This window comes from Armigeres subalbatus, chromosome 2, assembly GCF_024139115.2.
Source record: "Armigeres subalbatus isolate Guangzhou_Male chromosome 2, GZ_Asu_2, whole genome shotgun sequence".
Classification (NCBI taxonomy): Eukaryota; Metazoa; Arthropoda; class Insecta; order Diptera; family Culicidae; genus Armigeres; species Armigeres subalbatus.
The window spans coordinates 434,251,698-434,273,396 of record NC_085140.1 but is presented as its reverse complement, the minus strand read 5'-3'; the positions used below and the strand labels follow the sequence as shown (position 1 = coordinate 434,273,396).

General features: G+C 42.5%; 1 protein-coding gene across 1 annotated transcript; it reads right to left on the bottom strand.

Annotated features, from left to right (window-relative positions):
- Window positions 1-1,721: 1,721 nt before the first annotated feature.
- LOC134210368 (uncharacterized) lies at window positions 1,722-21,169 on the bottom strand. Its single transcript, XM_062686421.1, has 3 exons — window positions 20,261-21,169; window positions 18,344-20,034; window positions 1,722-1,890 (listed from the first exon to the last, which is right to left on the bottom strand). Exons 1-3 carry the CDS (start codon window positions 21,167-21,169, stop codon window positions 1,722-1,724), a joined length of 2,769 nt encoding a protein of 922 aa, XP_062542405.1.
- Between the last annotated feature and the right edge of the window lie 530 nt (window positions 21,170-21,699).

Genomic DNA, 21,699 nt, shown 5'->3' with positions numbered 1-21,699 from the left:
TTCCTCTCCGATACTGACAGCTTCTGTGAGAAATAACTGATCGGATGTTCTTCACTGTTGATTTTTTTTTTTTTTTTTTTTTTATTGCGAACGGTTTGGTGTAGTTTGGCAAGGCTATAACCGGCTGCCTTCAGTTTAAGAAACGCTTCTTCTACTACGGGAATCCACCGAAACGTTACCTTGGCCGATGTAAGTTGTTCGTTTGTACTTGGTTTGTAAGTAGTCTAGCCAGCTTCTAAAAGGAAGAGATGAAATGTCGGAACCAGTCGCATACTTTCTTGAATTTGGGGTTGGAAACTGAAATATCGCTTGGATCTTCTCGACATCTACTCGCCAGCCTTGCTCGTCGATCAAGTAACCGAGATACTTCATGCTCTTCCTGCAGAATATGGATTTCTTCGGCGATATTATCAAATCCGCTTGACGCACTCGGCGGGCTACCTCTCTCAGCAGCGCGATACGCTCGAAGGTTTCAGTGCAGATGATTATATCGTCCAGATAATGGAACACCAGAGGTTCCCAATCGTCGACTGACCTTGAACTGGAAATGTCCGCAGAATGGCACCGTGAACGCCGTCAGTTTTCTCGAGCTAGGATGTAGCGGTAATTGCCAGAAGGCATCCTTAAGGTCCACTGACGAAATGTTCTGGAGATTGTTGGAGATTGCTACGATCTGCGGAATGGGGTAACCTTTGTTCACCATGATAGAGCTGGGACGCCGGGCATCCAGGCCGACACGATACTGTTCTGTCTTTTTCTTGACTGTTGTTCCACGGAGAAAACTGTGCCTTCTCAATAACATCAAGCGCTATCATCTGGTCGATCTCCTTGTTCACCTCTTGCAGCACGTACGGTGACATGGGATAATGCCTTTGCTTATGTGATGGTGCGTTATCGACGTCGATGCGGTGTTCATACAGTCTCGTATGTCCCAGGCTGCCTGATTCCGCTTTAGGATTTTCGGACCACATGTTCCACTCCAACCTATGGTTCCTCTTCATCCGCTTCTATCTTGCAGCATACCGCTTCAACACCATACATGTCCCAGAACACCATTCCAAGGATGATACAGTCCGGGATAGAGGGTACCTACAGCACTGGTAAAACTTCGTTGCGGTTATTGTACACAATCGGAAGGTATAAGAAATTGGAGATAGAATACCTCGTACCATCCGCTGCTTTTTTCCGCCTAACACTGTTCCTTTCTGCAGGCCGTATTTCTCCTCCAGGTCAATCCTCTTTCCTCCAAGTAAGAAACAGTTTGCCCCATTTTGGCAGCGCCGTTAGTTCTAGCACCATTACGGCTGCGGCTTTTGGAAATTTGGTGAGGTGTCCGAAGGGTTGCACAGAACTACACCCCTCTATTGTTGGTTCCCCGCTTGGCTGTTTCCCGCGTCGGCTCAACACGTGAAGCATCTACGGAGCTACTGCTTCTTCAGGGTTTGGAGTTGCCCGGCGTGATTGGCAGTTCTGCGTGCTTTGAGAGTAATCTAGCAGTTGCTGTGGCTGCCGTTGTTGTTACTGCATAAGTTGCTGCCTCTGTGGATGGGCTGCATTCTGGACTGTTCCGCTTTTTTCCGACCAACTGGCGAATTTCTTCTGGTTGACGAATCCTGTCTACAAATCTCGGTTGCTGATCGTTTCGAGTCGTGATCCTTGGACGCCAGGTGTTCTTGTTCTCCAGGTTCAGCGCAATCACCTGTTCTATGAGATCATCGATGTCATGCTACCAGTTCAAGACCTTCGTCCTCCTCTGCCTCGCATTGTTGAATGTTTTCTTCGGCTTGCACTGTGTGAGCTCTGTTGTAACGGTGTAGTTGTTGCTGTTGCGGCAGTATCAACACCCTGTTTGCAGCCACCGGCGTGGGAAAGTTGGGCTCCAATAGAGCGCTGTGTAGAATTGGGTTGTAGGACAAAAGGTCGAAGGTCAAAAGGTCGAATGACAAAACATCGAAGGTCAAAAGGTCGAAAACAAAAGATCGAAGAACCAAAGGTAGATGATCAAATGGTTGAAAGGACAAAAGGTCAAAGGGTCAAAAGATTGTAGGGACAATAGATCGAACCAAAAAAATGAGTCAAAAGGTCGAAGGATCAAAAGGTCGAATAGAAAGGTCGAAGGGTTAAAAGGTCGAAACATGAAATCTGAGTCAAAAGGCCGAAGGACCAAAGTTCGAAAGGACGAAACGTAGAAAAAAATATAGATCTAACGGTTGTAGGACGAAAGGTCGAGTATTAATCAACTATTTTTTTGCACATTTATGTTTATTTGTGTTTCACATGATAGTATTTAATTGTAGAATTTTTCCTTCTTTTAGTCATAGACTGTCGATTCGGGTTTCGCATATTTATATTTATTTGTGTTTCACCTGAATATATTTTATTGTAAATTTTTTCCTTATTTTAATCATATGGCTTTTTTTCGAGTTTCGCATATTTATACTAACTTGATACTATTTTATCGTTGATTTTTTACTTCTTTTATTCGTAGGCTGTTCTTTCGAGTTTCGCATATTTATGTTATATTATGTACTTTGCCTGGCAATATTTCATTCTAGAACTTTCACTTTGTTCAAACATAGTGTATTCTTGAGGGGTGTATTGTCAAATCAACAATCTCATCGAAGCGTTGCGTTGCTAGGCTTTATTTATTTAAATTTTAATTCCTGAAACTGGTGAAAGTCTCGATAATAAAGACATTAAAAAAATCCTGAAACTAGTTTTTTACTTGTTTTCATCAAAATGATCATTCGAAATATATAATTCTTATCTTAACATCTTGTAATGATAATAATGTTGTTTAAGTGTGCTGAAAAGACCATGCTTTTCAACGGAAGTTATATTTGTTTTGAAGTAAATGAGGGGGTCAAACATAAAGGGGTGTAAGTGACTTAAAGTTAGTTTTGAGAAACATGGTTTCAATATTTTTCGCGTCATACAAGTTGTATGAAAGTACAATCACCCTTATTATTGTTTCATTTCATGAAGCCTTCTAACGCCCAAGATCGCCTTTAGATGGGGTACTTTGTAATTTTTTTAATAATTTTTAACTGTTTAGATTTCAAAAAGTTTTAGATATAAAGCTCAATGCTTGTTCAAATCTGGTCAAAAAATAATTCTGAACTAAAAAAAAATCACGCAAAGATTCACGCTTCGATTGTGTGCTGTTCAATAGATGGTATTCTTTTCTCCCTTACACCCTCTATCGTTTCATACTTGTTCGCGCCATAGCGAACGGCTTTCAATCTGATGATTTTCAATTATCTTTCGATTATCTACTCCCTCATACTTTGAGTAGAAATGACCGATAAAGTCGATAAACAAATCATAAGCTAAAAAAATAAATTCTAAAAAGATGAAATTGATGAAATCGCGATTACAATTTTTTCGGAAATGTGTTCGGATCGGTTCTAGAAAGCAAAATAGTGATTTTGAGCAAAAACAGAAATTTTGGTATTAGAAGGTTAAGTAAACTCTAAAGAATTGCGTCTGTTCAAAATATTACTCATAATAACAGCCAAGGGCTTTCCTTAGCCGTGCGGTAAGATGCGCGGCTACAAACCAAGACCATGCTGAGGGTGGCCGATTCCCGGTGCCGGTCTAGACAATTTTCGGAATTGAAATTGTCCCGACTTCCCTGCGCATAATAGTATCATCATGTTAGCCTCATGATATACGAATGCAAAAATGGTAACTTGGCTTAGAAACCTCGCAGTTAATAACTGTGGAAGTGCTTAATGAACACTAAGCTGCGAGGCGGCTCTGTCCCAGTGTGGGGATGTAATGCCAATAAGAAGAAGAAGAAGAAGAAGAAGATGTTAGCCTCATGATATACGAATGCAGAAGTGGTAACTTGGCTTAGAAACCTCGCAGTTGATTACTGTAGAAGGCGCGAGGCGGCAATGTCCCAGTGGGGATGTAATGCCAATGAAGAAGAAAAACAACAGTCAAGAATTAATAACATGAAACCTCCAATCCTTATCGCCTATTCGACTATTTGTTCTGTCGACCTTTTGTCTCTTCAATCGAGTTCAGTTCCTGTTTGCTCTTGTTTCGGACAGCAGAACGATCGCGCGATCTGCCGAAATATTGTGTTCTGCATTGCGCGGCCGGTAATAAGAGTAGCCATCGAACAAGTAAGCTGCCCATGATTTCATAGTTGACGTAACAACCATTGCACTTTCGTTTGTATTTCGAATAATTTAGGGACAAACATCGCAAATTAAAATCTCTTCCTACCTGCAAGCACTTAATTAATGTTTGGAACAAGCATCATATCGATCATAAGACGAGTTTATACAATCCCATTGAATTCCACCACTTAATTGTATCTTGACTCGACTCGAGTCAAGTACGAGACACTGAAGACGGCCTTACTGTTGAGGTCGAAATACGTATCTGTCAAGATACAATTAAGTGGTGGAATTTAATGGGATTGTATAAACTCGTCTTATGACAGGTGAAAACATTCCACTAAAAAGCTCAAAATATTTTTCTTATCATATCGATGTTGCAGCGGATGAATCACTCTAATAAGCGCGTAATAAGTCAAATTCGCTGAAATTTCAAATGGTTGATACGTCAACTATGAAATCATGGGTAGTAAGTGCAGTGCGTGTTTTAGTCGTCGGAAAAGAAATAAAATATCTATCTTTTGTTCGGTGGCTTATACGCATGTCGCGCACGTTCGAAAATAGCGCGTTGTTCAATAGTTTGCTGTAGCTATCGAGCAAGCGAGTACAGAGTGCTGCGCTTCCGTGCGATCGTCGAAAACGCGAATCTTCTCAGTTTTCATATGCCACCGGGCGTGCATGTTTTAACGTTTAACACGTATTAGTGTTATTTTCCATCCCATAGATCGCATCGCTTACCAAAGTGAATCCAGATAAATTATCCTTTGTAACTAAAACGAAATCCTATCCCAAGACAATCGTGGAGATGCAGAGGTATACTCGGTCTCTAGTAGCAACAAGAGTCGGACTAACAATCCTTCCATTCCTATATGACTGTAAGGACGTGGCCGGCGCCGTTATTGACTTTAAATATTTGAGCTCCCGGAACGTATACATTGAGAATGGGTAACTAATCCCAAGCCCCATTCATTGTGTTCTCTGTACAATTTCGCAAGTTCAGTCAATCACGGAGTAGCAACTACGAATTGTGCGGTCATAATGCTCATGCTCATGTCGACCTTTTGTCTCTTCAATCTTTCGTCCTTTCGACCGTCCTTCTGTCATTTTTTTATCTTCTTTCTCTTCGACCTCTTGTCATTTCGACCTTTTCTCCTATCGACCTTTTGTCCTTTCGACCTTTTGTTGTTTCGACCTTTCAACACAGATTCGTGGAATTGGAATCCAGCGCTGTCTGTTCAAAAGCAATCGTGTTTCGTCGTATCCATTTCTTCGAGTGAACGCGGTCTTGCTTCTGTGTTCTCATACATATACTTCTTCACTAGGAAAAACTTTTCTTCCTCCGGAACGGACGGTTCCACAAAGCGCATTAAGCGCAAAGATGTCACGAAAATATTTTGCGAACGACTCTTTCCTTGAAACCTGAAACTGGCCTCCAAACGAAGAATCTGCGAACAGTCACTGGGCAAGAGTTCTCTCCGGATCTCCGGTTTAAAGTCATTCCATGTCCGTAACAGCCGCTGAGAAGTGGCTTGAACATAGCAGTCGATTGCATCCTCTTGTAGCAGATGCTTGTAGCTGCTCAGCAGTGTGGCATCACTCATGCCATCCGACTTTGCAAATGTTTCAACTCGATCGAGGAAAATTTTGAGCGATATTGTGTCTTTGTCTCCACGGAACTTGAAAGGCCATTTGTGCACCGCTTTCTGCAGTCGTCAATCTTCTTCTCGTACTGATCGTGGTTGTTCTCGACGAATGAGAAGATCCAGTTCGTCCCTCATTCTACAGTAGCTGCTCCTTCTCCTGCATCTCTCTCATTCTTGTTTCTAGTCCTTGCGCTTAACTTTCCGAATAGTTGCAGGGTGTGCGATCTCTCGAACGGTAGGGAGGTGGTGGCGAACAACTTCGCTGATCTGAATTCAATTGTTCTCGTTGTCACGTGCTTGGAATGAACATGAAGATAGCAATCCTTGTCCTTGCCCGCCTGAAAACGATCTCATTTCCAGTGGTTGATTAGATATCGCTGGCGGAATTCCTAAAATAAAGTTATCTGCAAATTGGGATGGTTGCATCTGCTGCTCCTCCAAAGGCTCCGTCTTCTTCTGCGTTGCTTTTGCGCACTGCGCCAATCGACTGGGGTTGGTTCACTGCACTGTCACTTTGTGTAACACCATTCACTGCATTTGTTCCGTGTGTTTGCGTTTCATGCAATTCGACCGGAAGACGGATCAAAGTTCAACGGTCGCGATAGTGTGTAAGATGCATTCGAATTTGGTTTAGTGCTGTACTATCGGCTGAGCGGATTTCCGATTCTGTCCTAATTTGCAAAAGGTGGATTTGAGCTTCACAATGCTCAATATTTGATAGTTTGCTCATTACATGGTTAAAGCTAGTGAGCTTACTATCTCTCAAGGTCTCCTCTTGAACGAGAGCCTTGAGGCGGAGAATCTTACCTTTATGGGTAGTAGGTCCTAGGTTGACTACGTGGCGTGAAGCCAACTAGTAGGATACCTCTTCATCGCACAGTGGCGGGCCCTCATACAAATCCCGGACAAAACCTGAGATTGTGTTCAAAACTTCACCACGGAGTAATTTTGAAACGTTGAATTCATTTTTGAGGTTAAAATGGTTATCCGATATACTTTATGTTATCCAAGGGTTTCCGCAAGTCCAGGCCCTAGGATCTGCAACAAAGACAGCGTCCTCATTCTAACATTGCACCAGTTAATTTCCCACTTTGGCGCAGCCATGCGCAATTCACCACACCAACCACCGGAAAGTAGACAAAAAAAAAATACATAATACCGGATCTTTTCTAATCTTTTCCAAAAAAGTTTAGCCAAATTTCATTTTCTTAAACATGTTTGTTCGGGAGACACTTTATGGAATGAACTTCAACAAGACACCAAAAATTTAATTGACAAGCTACAATCAACAAATTTTGGAACTAGCTAATATTAAATTTTAAAAAAAAGTTGTGTGCTTGTGCTTCACGAAAATCACGAAAAAAATGTTGAGGTTTTGTCCGGTTTTCCGCCACTGTGCATCGGTCAAATGCGTGAAATCCATATCGATATTAATGCGTAAAAGTAAAAATAAAATTTACGAGACACTGAAGGCGACCTTACTGTTGAGGACGAAATACGTATCTGTTAAGGTCATTTGGTTGAAAGGATCATTTCAAGGCAAAATTTTCAAAACGACTTATCTGCTTTTTTAAACAAAGATTCAAACGACGATTTGACGAATCTGATAGCTCTTCCACGCAAACCAATACAATCAATAGGTAGGTGAAGGATTCCGCTACCTGTCGATGGTGCTGATTTGCGTGGGAAAGCTATCAGATTCGACAAATCGTGGTTTGAATCTTTGTTTACAAAAGCAGATAAGTCGTTTTGAAAATTTTGTCTTGATTGGGCTAAAAGGGCCATTAGGCTGAAAGGGTCGTTTGGCCGAAAGGGTCATTAGGCCGAAAGGACCATTCCGACGAAAGGGTCGTTTGACCGAACATGACATTTGGCCGAATAAGACATTAGACCGAATGGATCATTTGAAAAGTGAGAAATTAGGAGTAAAAGAGAGTCGTCTCAATTATCATTCCTCATTTCTCAAACCTCACTGTAAAAAATGAGGAGCGCGAAGTGAGTAGTGAGACGTCTCACTACTCACTTCGAATTCCTCATTTTTTACAGCGAGAAGTGATAAATGAGACGTCTCACTTCTCACTCATCATTTTTCACTTTTCAAATGACCTATTCGGCCAAATGACCCCTTCGGCCAAACAACCCTTACGACCAAATGACCCTTTCGGCTAAATCACCCTTTCGGACAAATTACCCGTTTGGCCAAATGAACCTAACGACCTGATGACCCTTTCGCCCAAACGACCCTTTCGGCCAAACGACCCTTCCGGCCAAACGACCTTTTCGGCCAAATAACCCTTAAGGCCAAACGACTCTTTCGGTCAAATGACCCTTTTGCCCAAATGACCCTTTCGGCCAAATGACTTTCGGCCAGATGGGTTTCGGCCTAGTGACATTCGGCTAAATGGCTTTCGGCCGAATGATAAAGCCTGCTTGCGGACACATGTAGCTTTTTTTACCTATTGCATTTATTTGACAGGCTCAGGCGTGTATAACACTTAACGGAGCCGAGACTTTTTAAGTTATTTAAAAACTATATCATTATTATTAACAGTTAGTAAGGGGAAAGGGACATTGACCAAGATACTCGTGGTGACTCAAGGTTAGATTGCGTAATTTCAGGATGGACAGGGTTGGGATTTTGGTTTGGGGTATTTCAGCTGCTCATCCGGGTATTTGACGTCAAAAACGTTGTAGCGTAGCGTCGTGCTCGAGTTGTGGTTCGTCAGGGAGCATCTTCCGGATGGCCAGAGCTTCATGGTACACGGAACAATAAGACAGAGACAAGAAAAAATTTGGAAAGAAAAAAATGAAATATTAGACTTAGATGTCAGACGAGCAAAGGAAGACATAGATAGCCTGCATAAATACCACATCGCGATCCCCCAAAACACTTCTTACTTCCCTGTAGGGTTGTTTACCTCGGGCCACAAGGATATCCAATAGTTGCTCTCTGGAGGCGTCGTTTTCCGAGCAATACCAAACTACGTGATCGATGTCATCGTAACCGGTTCCACACCTATATATATTGCTATCGACCAGATTTATTCTATGTGCGTTTAGTGAATAGTGATTGGACATAAGCCTCGACATCCGATGAAGCCTCGACTTAAGTCCTCACCTCTGAACCAGGCTCGCGCAGAAACTTTAGGAACTATGGGAAATAGCCACCGTCCAAGTTCATTGTTTGGCCAAATCATTTGCCAATTTTGAAGAGTACTCTGACGGACTAATGGGAAAAACTCGTTGTTCGAGATTTGTCGACCATAAGCTTCACCTTCCTGTGCATTGCTCATTGGCATAGATTAGGCAATGGGATGGGACCCATACAAAGGTAATCTTGAATGATCTTTCGACCAAATCACGCATCCGCTCTCTTATATTTGTAAGAAAGTAAGATGCGTGCTTAACAGGTTTCATCGACCGGAGTGCCTCGATAGAACTAAGATCCGAGAAGATGAAATAATCTACGGTCTACGGGCTGATCGGAAATTATCTCCAGAGCGAAGTTAATTGCTGCCAGCTCAGCAACATAAACCGAACACGGTTCCTGAAGTTTTCGGAAGGTGATTGAATTTACACTGAAGACACCGAAGCCAGTGGATCCGTTGATGCGAGAACCATCAGTGAAATATCTGTTGTTGCAATTGACATGTTCATATTTTTCAGAAAAATATAGGGGGAATGGAAAGATTTCGAAGATGATCTGGTATTCCTTGAATTGCATGTTTCATGGACAAATCGTATTCAATGGAGGGACTGTCCACATGTAGCTTTTTGTAGAGGTTTAACAGAGCCCACTGAAAAACCCTACCACGTCCTAGACAGGCCCTAGGTAGAGGCCTTGGAGAGGGGTCGTAAAGCCCTAGGACATAGACCCTGCTACCTCAGATCTTCAGTCCTTTGACATTTTGTCTGTCAACCTTCTGCCCCAAAGCCGTCTCGACAATGGGCTTTCAGATACGCGGTCATTGTTGGAGTCCTCGTGAGTACATGAAGGGCCTCAGCGTTTGGAAAATCCGTGTCCCAAAATCAAAACGCAAACGATTGTTTTCCGTGATTGTAACACCAATCGACTCAAACTTGCGTCGAAGATTGAGATCTCAAACACAGAAATGAACTGGTCGTTCGGAACATTTTACCTTGACCTGCTGTTCAACAGTAAGCTCCTATTGCGTTAGCACATGGAAGACTGGGTCAACACAAATGATGTAATCACTGAACCCGATTTTAAACCGTTGGAGAAAACATCCAGCATAGGTCGAAGCTCCAAGTTATACAAAACAAGTTCCCGGAGATTGTACTGGACCTAGCAGCGCGCGCGTACATAGTCTATCGATGTTCAGCGGTTGGCAAATCTTGATCTAATCTGTAAGTATCAAACCACACTAGCCAGAAGGCACGAAGCTACAGCATGAACAGATTAGAAATCTTTACCCATAACTGTGTACATAGTGGGATTAGCTAGGATAAGAATAGTTATAAGTGCCGCCGTCGGGGATGAGAATGGGTCATCGCTCTCACCGACAGTATGGAGGTCGGATAACTAAATTATTCAAAAAGGTCTCTTATAAATTAGTTTTGTTGCCCCAAGTACATTCAATCTATTCTACAAGCATTCTAAGTACTTGAATCAGTGACTCATTCTCACCCCTATTTGACGCATTGTCACTCCCGACGATGCATTGTACGAAAATAAACGAGAAAAGAAACAATATAGGGCAAAGGATGTAAAACAAAGTTCTGAATAAAAATAGACTAAATGTAAAAAAAAATCGGCCAATTCACGTTTACGTCTTAGACATAACCCATTACTTATATTTGTTCTTAAAGGATGATCATTGCCCCTACCTATTATGACATAAGGGAAGATCCATAAAGTACGTCACGCAAAAATCGGTGATTTTCAACCCCCCCTCCCCCCTTCGTCACACTTTTTGTATTGAAACTCTAAAATTTTTGTAAGAGTCGTCACGCTGCTCGGACCCCCCTCCCCCCCCTAGGAGCGTGACGTACTTTGTGGATTGCCCCTAAAGAACCGGAACAGTAATCATTTGTCATTTCACCTGGTTTAAACTTTATTTCTTAACCATACTGACCATAACCCAATTTTAATATTGCACACTTGCCATTCAAGAACCCAAACATTTTGGCAGCTGCCCTGCGCTAATCCATATCGACTGCCCAAATCCTCTCGAACCAATCGGAACAATGCACAATACTGCCCATAAATTCCATTGCGTGCCGAATTATTTTGAATGTCCGATCTGAAGCCACTTGATGCGGCAGATTTGCCATATCCTTCGCAAAATATGTTTCTTTAACCGAAACAATAAAATCGAGAATTAAACAGCTTTTGGCTGTCGGGGTGGCACAATTATAGCACGAGGGCCCCCGACAATCGATAACACACAGAGCGTATATGGCGGCGAATTAAGGCCCATGCGATATCCAATCTGGAATCGAAGAAATCAGTGCAGTGGGCACGCGGGGCCCGTAGTGATGCACAGACCCCCAGAACTGTGACCTGAAATTGAAGAAGACGCCCGCAGACGATGTTTTCCTCTTCCGCTGACTTGCAACGCTTCAATAAATAAACATTTTTATATCTTAATTTCGCATTAATTGTGGCATCACTTGTCGTAAACATCTTGATTTTATTCAAAACAGCCACGGAATAAAAGCACGCGGAAGGTTTCTCGAAGAAAAGCCTTTCCTCGCGCGGATGAGCGACGGAGGACGACCCCGGCCAGCAACGAACGATCGATTGTTGACCGTTGTGATGTGTAAATAAGCAATTTGCTGCGGTGATCTGTCGACGATTTGCCGGTGGCACAGACTGGTGTTCGCTCGTTCTGAGTGGTCAAATCGCCAGACAACTTTAATTTCTTCACGCAAATTCTATTTTTTTTTAGAAAATGGCTCAATGTTATGTAGGTATAATTAGAACGATCTATTGATAATGTACGTATTCGCGTTTGATCGGGTTGAAAATCTGAGTCAAACCGAAAGTAATTTTAACCGATGGCGACTTGCATCGGCATGTTAATCTACGGAAAACTCTTCGGAGTTTTCACTGGATATTTTTTAATTTTCCGATAGAAATTCGTTGGAATTCAGATCACCAAATTGAAGAAATGCTCCACCCAGTTTCGACGCTTGGGGTTCTGTGTTGTCTTCCTGCGTCACTCAGATCAACAAAGAGATTCCATTGAATAGCGACGGACGCAATTCACGCTGCTCAGAGATCATTAGCAATGGAAGTTTATTTGCCCCTTGGAGGATCAGATACCTACTTTGTTCCTGGATCGGTCACCATCGGATTAAATTACAAAATTTCAAAATCAAGAAACTTGTCCAATGATCGTCCGATTTCAGCACAGCCAGCGGTCAATCACAACTCGAGTGCACCACAATCTCGTACCATCCCCGCAATTAAAGACGGGTCGTATTTTTGCGCCCCGAACGATGATGGCTCTTCCGTTAAATGCGATAAACCTTCTGATATCTTCATTCAACGGTGGAAATAAATACGTCACTTTATGGAACGCACCTCGCCGCATGGGTCGCTTCAATAGTCGACTTCAGAAAAGGAAAAAAGCGATATTCTTCGGAGCGACATCGTCAAGGATATCATCCTCTCACGATCGTCATTCTCGTCAAAAGGCAAATGGCATGCAAGTCGTAAACGACTCGATGTCCGATGGAATGTACCACTCTGCGGAGTCCATTGAATCCGCACCCCAGTTGGTATCAAATCCGATAATGAGCGTTACACTCATTTTTATTTTGGCTTATTGCCTCGCAGGCCAAAAGTATATTATACTTCTATCACACTAGTCAACACATCAAACAAACAATTCAAACAAAAATCAAGTGGTTGACAATTTATCATGCGTTTTGGGACTTCAATGTTTCGTCTGCGGTAAAATATAATTATTGTACACCGCCGAATATTTTATCTGAAAAAAGTGAATTATTTTGAAAATTATTGAGTTAAAAATGATTTGTACTTCTGTGAAAAAGCTTAATTTGACATTTATTTGACCAACCTGCTTACACTTTTTTCCGCTCACCAGTGTTCTTATATTTATATTTATAAATTTCGCGCCAAATTGCTCCTCTTTCCCGATCCAGTTGTAATAATGTGTTTAACATTATTATCTCATTTGGTGGGGCTTGAATTCGCTGACGATCCCACTTCCCACAAGGCATTCAGACGAATATGGCTTAATCCGGCCCAAAATTGAGGCGTAGGTTTCCAGGTGCTGGTCTCGGCCTGCGGAAGAGATTCCCACTGCGAAGCCGGACAACCAGCCAGAAGTGCATTTAACTGTATTTGGCGATTGCAAATGCTCGTGATTGCCGAGGAAAAAAATATCGCTGATGATTGTATGACGAGAGTGACTTCGGATGAGGACGAGCAATAATGAATGTGTGAAAATGCGAGATCGATTTTATTGGTTATGATAATGGACGAATATTCGGATCGGTTGGAAAGTGGATCACAAGGTGCAATGATCTCAGAGAAGAGTTTATTCACCTTCACTTGTTCTCATCGTTTTAAAATTTTGGTTAAAAATACGAATCTTAGTTAGAGAGACAATCTCGATAGAAACTAAATTTGTGAGAGACTGCAATGTTTGCAATCTTTTATGCAAGCGTTTTAGTCTCAGATGTCATGGTGTTAGGTGGGACACAAAACAGACCTGACACGACGGCCCTCAGAAGAGGCAGGAGGTTTGCGCAGGTTCAATATTGATGCTATTTAAAGCAATCATTACGAACTACATAGAAAACATTATGACTCGATACAATCAGTAACGATGTAGGCGATGAATAAAGGAGGAGGAAATAGCGCCAGCAGGAAGATTGAGACCGTGAAGAGACGGAGCAACTACACCGCGCTAATGACGCACGAAAGTTCTATGAGCATGATATATGGAAGGATATAAACGGGAGTATACGTACGAATGAGTGTGTGGTGATCCAAGGGTGGCAGCAGCACTACGAAGAGCACCTTAATGACGATGTGGCAGACAACGGCGGCGGTATGGTAATGAACCTGGGAGCAAGCGCGCAGGACAAACGTCTTCCAACTCCAGTTTTCCAGGAAACCCAGGAGAAGATCGGCCAGTTGAAAAACAACAAAGCACCTGGATTTAACCAACTACCAGGAGAGCTGTTGAAACACGGTGGTGAGGCACTGACTGCACTGCACTGGGTAATTACCAAGGTTTGGGAGGATGAGGTTCTGCCGCAGGAGTGGATGGAAGATGTCGTGTGTCCCATCTACAAAAAGGGCGATACGCTGGATTGTAGCAACTACCGCGCAATCACATTGCTGAACGCCGCTTACAAGGTACTCTCCCAAATTCAATGCCACCAACTAACACCAATTGCAAAAGAGTTCGTGAGGCAGTACCAGGCGAGATTCATGGGCGAACGCTCTACCATAGACCAGGTGTTCGCCATACGTCAGTGTGGGGTATGAGTTAATTGCCTTCAGTGTGTACTTAGAGGCTTTTTGGTTCGGAATCGCTTAGCCGAAAAGGGAATAAGCCACTGTAGTGATCGATATTGGGAGATATGAACGCACATGGTTTTGGATGGGGCGAAACGTATGACGATTATAGAGCACCTATTTTCTATGATTTGTGTGGCGATTTTAATTTGAATATTATGAACACTGGTGAAGTAACTCGAATAGGACCAAATGGTAAACAAAGCCGTATGGATCTGTCTTTATGTTCAAATTCACTATCGTTGGATTGCACGTGGAAGGTATTTCAAGATCCCCATGGTAGTGACCATATGCCGATAGTCACCAAAATTAAAAGTAGCTATCAACAATCTGAGCCAGTTAATGTTCCTTTCGATCTCACGAAGAACAATGACTGGCAAAAATTTGCATCAGCGGTAAATATTGGTATTGAATCAACTGATACTCTTCCACCTTTGGATGATTATCGATTCCTTACTGAGTTGATTCAAAAAAGCGCACTAGAAGCTCAGAAATGACGCGTTCCAAGTACATATGAGTAATTCTTGCTGGAACCAGGATGCCATTGGCACATATCTTTTGATTTCAAAATTTCCATCGCTTTTAATTAGAATATATTGAAACTAGATGAAAAACGCTTTGGTTGAGCCAAATTGATGAACCCCTCGTTTCCTAAGGGGCTAAACATGTTGTAAAAAAAATCGATTTTTCGATATTTTCAAGGTAAGTAATCATAGTTATACCACAAAATTTTACATTGAAACATCTTCAAAACTCGTTGCTGTTGTATAGAGGATGAATAAAACTTTCAATTGATGTAAAAAAAATGTGGCGGCCATCTTAAATTTTATCAAAAATATCGATTTTTCACTCAATCTAAATTCTGAGTAGATCATCTGAAAGCTGAGAAAAAAATTCATAAGATACAGTCGAGAAACTAGATGTGCATTGACATTTACCCGATAAAAAATATTTTTTTCAAAAAAAGTTTACGTATTTTTAACGTGTATTGCGCAATATCAATATGTATCATATTTTTGTACGCAACAAAGCATAATTTTGCAATCGCTGATTTTTTCTTGAGCTTAGTAAAATAAAGAACATTCATTTTAAGTTAAAAAAATCTTGAATATAATGAACAAGTATGTTTATGGACAAATATCTCACATTTTAATAAATTCACTGTTTGTTTTCTGAAAATCGATCACTGACTTGTGAACTGGGTAACTAGACGTATCACAGATATGGCTGTCAATGCGCAACAGGGCATATGGTTTCATTCACAGGCTCACCATGTCAATTTGACGTTTCAAACCAAAAAGAAGAAGAAGACTCGTTTACGCTAGCGGAAGTTTGTTTGTTTCGTACATCCGATTAGTTCAAAGTTGTTGAAAATGGCAAAGAATCGTACTGTATGGGTACTCAAAAAGGAATTTTGTTGCAACCCGTTTGCAAAAGTTGATCATAAAAGCTGGAGAAAACCTTCGAAACTGACAAGAGTAACTCAAAAAATTATGATTTTTTTCGAATCTATGACCGTTCCGGAACTTCATGAGAAAATATGTACAACATGCCGCTTGCAAGTGACCCGCCAGCAGTCAAAACGTTCTTTTTTGACGATGGAAATTGTTGAAAACGGAGATGAGGTTTGCGTTGAAGAGGTGCAGATGGTTGGAAACATCAGTGAGCATGATTTCCAAAACATGACGGAAATTCTATCTCGTCTTGGGATCCGGAATATAAATAGAAGAGAGCTGCGACGGAAAACCTTCCGATTTGAAATGCTTAAACAACCCGTGAATGCAATAAGGCAAATTTTGAAGGTTGATTGCCAAGTGTACTATGACGATACTAACGTGCCAGTTATCAAAGATATCCTTGACAATTGTAAGATCGCATCAAAACCTGTCAAATTCCAAATTTTAACATTGCTCACTCCTTCGTGGAGCTGATAGAAAATGATGCATGAAACAGGATGCAGTAAGTATGGTAAAAGTCATCTGTTCGCGCCGTCGCGGATTTCTTTCGGACACTTCAAAAAACTATTCGTTTCCAGTAGAACAGAAACACTTTTATTCGCGAACACTACTTAATTTTATTAAGACACGAAAGAGCGATGATGTTTACTCCGCGACGGTTTTTTCCAACTAACTATTTTTGTTTATTTATCCTACTTTCTATATACTATTTACATACAATATATGCCTACAAAACTCAGATGATCGGAGATACATAAGTGAGCAAAGAGAGAAGAGAAAATCATGATAACAGAGGGATGCTCAAGCAAAAAAAGACTTTCGATCAAATGTTTCTGTCTTACTTCAACATATGCCGGCCACCTTGAAATTTGGTTTCAACAATTGTCTCACTCTAGTCCTCCTGCTTCTTCTTATTACCTACGAATGCAAACTGTGTTTGTTTTGATCGGTAAATCTTGTTCCATACTACATATTCGGATGCTGTGTTGACATGTCGTTGGTCGGTTGCGGCGATAGGGTTTTCTGTGATGCTGCTATTTAGAGTTGGTTGAAAATGGACTTTACAGCTGCTGGTATTCAGGTAACGACGATTCTCATGATAGCCCTCGATAGCAGTGGACTTTGCGACTTCCATAAAACTACAAATTTCACGATTGACTCCTGCTGAGTTAATTACTCCCGAAAACGATGCTGGTACATAATGATATGCTGAAACAGATGAGCAGGTGCTTTTTTACCTTAATAATCATAAAAACAAATGACTTGCCTGAATCGCAGGCCTCCATGGCCTGCGCGGATGCCGGTTGGCATCTGTTCCTGGTATAGGTCATCACAAGACCCATCATCTTCTTGCAGTTGATAATATCGCATGTTTCGAGTCTCCGATATACCTTCTCCGTAATAAATGCTGGACCGACAATAGGATGCCGATTATGTCGCTGGAAAATATGAGAGGGTGCTTTTTTACCTTTTTAACCATAAAATGAAATGACTTGCCTGGATCGCAGGCCTGCTTGGCCTGCGAGGATGCCGGATAGCATCGTTGGCCCTCTCATAGTTGCTTTGGCGATGCTGCGATGAATTTAAGGACCTTGGCTTCTCTACAAAGTTGCAGCGCAGTACGGAAGAAGTTCGCTCTTACTCGATGATGTAGCATTGTCCTCAAACGAGTCCATATTAATCAAAAGGTGCGGGAATGTTGGCATAAAATGCCGCAGAACGTTCATTATCGAATGGTTTGACACTTCATGCAACCTCGAATAACCACCGTAACCGTACAGACCTCGAATGACATTAAAGGGAATGGCTAGCCAGCCAACAATTTAGACAACTCCGGGACATTTGGACACAGTTGCTGGGGGAAAGATGAACGGGTTACTTTTTACAAAAAACATAAAATGCAAATGACTTAACTGGCGTGCGGAGGCCTTTCAACCTCCGCCGTTGGAGGAGTCCTAGTTCTCCCCGTGAGATAGAATAACATTATCTCGGATTGGTAGCACGCAGACCTTCGAGATAGCTCTACAATAGGTACCATCACGTGTTTTGACGGTTACGACACGAATGTTTCCGTCTTTACCAGCATAAGTCTCGGTTACCCGCCCAAGCAACCATGATAGAGGTGGAAGTTTTTCATCCTTCAAAACTACCATCGTCCCTACAGCTATATTCTCTCGTCGCACTGTCCACTTCGTCCTATTATGCAAATCTGACAAGTAGAACTGCGACCATTTTTTCCACAATAATTGCGTATATCGTTGAGCCTTTTTGTAGGCCGCTAATCTATTCTCTGGGATTCCATCCAAATCGGGCTCTGGAATTGCTGTCAGAGGTCGCTGAATTAAAAAATATCCGGGGGTCAAAGCTTCATAATCGTCCGGGTCATTACTAAGCGGTGTAAGGGGCCGAGAATTCATTACTGCTTCCATTTGCGTTAGGACTGTTAGCATCTCATCGTATAGTAGGGTGTGCGAGCCAATCGTTCTCTTGAAAAGTAGTTTAAACGACTTGACTGCAGATTCCCAAAGTCCACCGAAATTTGGCGAACGAGCTGGGATAAATCTAAACTGGATCTCTTCATCTGCAGAATGCCTGATTACGTATTGTTGAAACTGCTGGTTGTTGAACAAGTGACGCAAATGTTCTAACTGTCGTCTTGCACCGACAAAGTTAGTTCCATTGTCACACATGATAATCTCCGGCTTGCCGCGCCGAGAAGAGAAGCGTTTCAAGGTGGCAATAAAAGCTTTTGCGGAAAGGTCAGACGCTAGTTCTAGGTGCACTGCTTTGGTCACTAGACATACGTAAACGGCTATAAAGATTTTTACAGGACGACTACGACGTTGTGGATAGGCGATCTGGAATGGGCCGCAATAATCAACGCCTACCCTTTGAAATGGAGAGCAGAGGTTCACTTTCTCGGGAGGCAGGTCTGCCATTAGCTGATCTTGAACTTTTGGTTTTGCCCTGAAGCAAGGTATACATCTGTGAATGACTTTCCGTACCAGATTCCGGATACTAGTAGGCCAGAAACGTTCTCGAATGGCCGAAATCATCAGCTGTTGTCCACCATGTAATAGCTTCCGGTGGTAGTGTGCAATAATGAGGAGCGTAAACGGATGCTGGTGATCAAGGATGTACGGGTGCTTACGACGAGTTGCAATTTGAGCGTGACGAAGCCGGCCGCCAACGCAAATTATGCCTTTCCTAAGCTCCGGGTGCAAGGGCGACAGTTTCGATGATTCTCGAATTTCTTTACCCATTGATAGGTCGGCTACCTCTTGTTGGAAACATTCAAGCTGGGAGACGCGTACTAGAGAATCCAGTGCTTCATCTAATTCATGCACGGTAAGTTGACCTTTACGACGGTTGTTACGATTCGACGTTTTAGAGTTGTAGCAAAACCTTTGAATCCAAGCGGTGAGTCGTAGAAGCTCCGTATACGACGATTTTAAACTGAAGATTTCATTGGGAGGACGTGTTGGTAAAGCAGCTGTTATGCTCTTGGTTTCAAGAACTGAAGGATCAAAGTCTTCTTCGTCAATCTGTGGAGCTGAAGGCCAGTTGTGTTCATCTGAACTTAACCAGTGCGGACCGTTGAACCATAGTGATTCATAATGTAATTGTGCTGGAATCATACCACGAGAAATAATATCCGCAGAATTTTCTAGACCAGCTACATGATTCCAGACACCACACTTGGTAATGTGTTGGATCTCCGAAACTCTATTTGCGATGAATTGCTTCCATCTTGATGGCGATGATGCCAACCAACATTTTACGATCGTGGAGTCCGTCCAAAAGAAGCACTTCGTTTCTATGCCAATACTGTTTGTGATTTTCTCGAATAGATGGGCCAGCAACAAAGCAGATGAAAGCTCTAGTCTCGGAGTGGAAAGTCGCTTGTTTCCTTTTTTCGGATTGTCCAGAGGAGCAACACGTGACTTCGCTGTCAATAACCTCACACACACCTCCCCCGTTTCGGAGATCGTTCGAATGTAGAAGCAGGCTCCATATGCTTTGTTTGAAGCATCGCAGAATCCATGGAGCTCCGTCTTGGTATTACCACCGGTTCCCACCCACCGAGGAACTGTAAGGTTTTCTAGTCCTGTAAGATTTCTCCGAAACTCCTGCCATTGTGCTTGATGCTCAGGGTTGAGTGGTTCATCCCAGTCGCTGTTATCCTTCCACAGATCCTGAATAAAAATCTTGGCTTGAATGATGACAGGACCAACTAGACCAAGTGGGTCGAAGAGACGAGACACATCCGAGACGACCACGCGCTTCGTGATTGACGTTGCCCAATTGAATGACGGATATGTGAAACGAAAGACATCTGAGCTGGGCTCCCATGCTAATCCTAAAGTTTTGACGGTTGTTTCGGACCCTTTTAACACCAGCACCGTCTCTCAAGTTTTTCGGTACGACTTCAAGAAGTTCTTTACTGTTAGAGTTCCACTTTCGAAGCAAGAATCCTGCTGATTCAGAAAGTTCAATGATACCACGAACCATCCTTTGACCTAATGCTAACGTATCTACGCCGGAAAGCATGTCGTCGACATAAAAGTCTTTCCTGATCACTCTGGATGCTATTGGGTGTGTGGATTCCCCATCATCTGCAAGGCGGTGCAAGCATTTAGTGGCAAAGTACGGAGCTGATGATGTTCCGTAAGTAACAGTTGACAGCTCAAACGTACGAATTGGTTCAGAAATATCGTTTCGCCATTTAATACTCTGCAATGGATGATCTTCTCTTTGAACTCCGATCATTCTGTACATCTTGGCGATATCAGCATTCACAGCAATACGATGGGTGCGAAAGCGAAGAGTAATACTAGTCAGATCATCCTGCAAGACAGGACCCACCAGAAGAGCATCATTCAATGAATTTCCTGTTGAAGTTGGACAAGAAGCATCGAAGACTACACGTAGCTTCGTGGTTGTGCTTTCTGGTTTGAAAACAGCATGATGCGGAAGGTAATATCTTGTGACAGCGTCTTTCGCTTCCTCTACAGCTTCCTTCATGTGTCCAAGCTCAAGATACTCTTGGATAAACTCGGTATACATCTTCTTTAGCTCTGGATTTCCGCAGAAACGACGTTCCATGCCTATCAGTCGTTTAATCGCAGTGGTTTCTGAATGGCCCAACTGGCCAAGTATCATGTTTTTCTTTGGCAGCGTAACGATGAATCTCCCCGTCTCGTCTCTGATCGTTGTCCGATCAAAATGCTCCTCACAGGTTGACTCCTCAACAGAGAGTGTACTCTGGCTACGACATGTTTCCAGCTCCCAGAACTTGGCAAGTTGATCTTGAAGGTCGGAAGTGGAACAGACGACGATAAGCGATTGTGATTCACTGAGAGTACTATCCGGAACCTTTCCGGAGACGATCCATCCCAATTCAGTGTTTTGAAGCATGGGACCCCCACAGTTTCCTTGCGTTGCTCGTTCACCAAGAGATCCATGTAGAATTCCGCACCGATAATGATATCTACTGGACCTGGCTCATAAAACCGAGGATCAGCCCAGAGTGATGACTCTGGAAGCTTCCATTCCCCAGGATCGCACCTTGCCGTCGGTAGTGAAACCGTTAATCGTGGAAGGACATGAAAATGGATCTCTTGTGCGAATGATGAAATGCGATCATTTCTTGAACTAACTACCGCACTGACTAATCTGGTAGAAGTACTTGCAGATAGTCCGATACCTTGAACGGATAGATATGATGGAACTTCGTGGAATCTTAGTCGGCTAGAAAATTCCTTCGTCATCAAGCAGTGCTGAGAACATGAATCCAGCAGAGCTCGTGCCAGCATGGTATTACCATACCGATCTTTAACATTGACGAGGGCGGTTGAAAGTAGGATGTTGTGTGTGGGTGTGATTGGGAGGGCAACGTGTGTCTGACTTGTGGCTGTATTTGTGGCTGGGTCTAAAGTGCTTTGTTC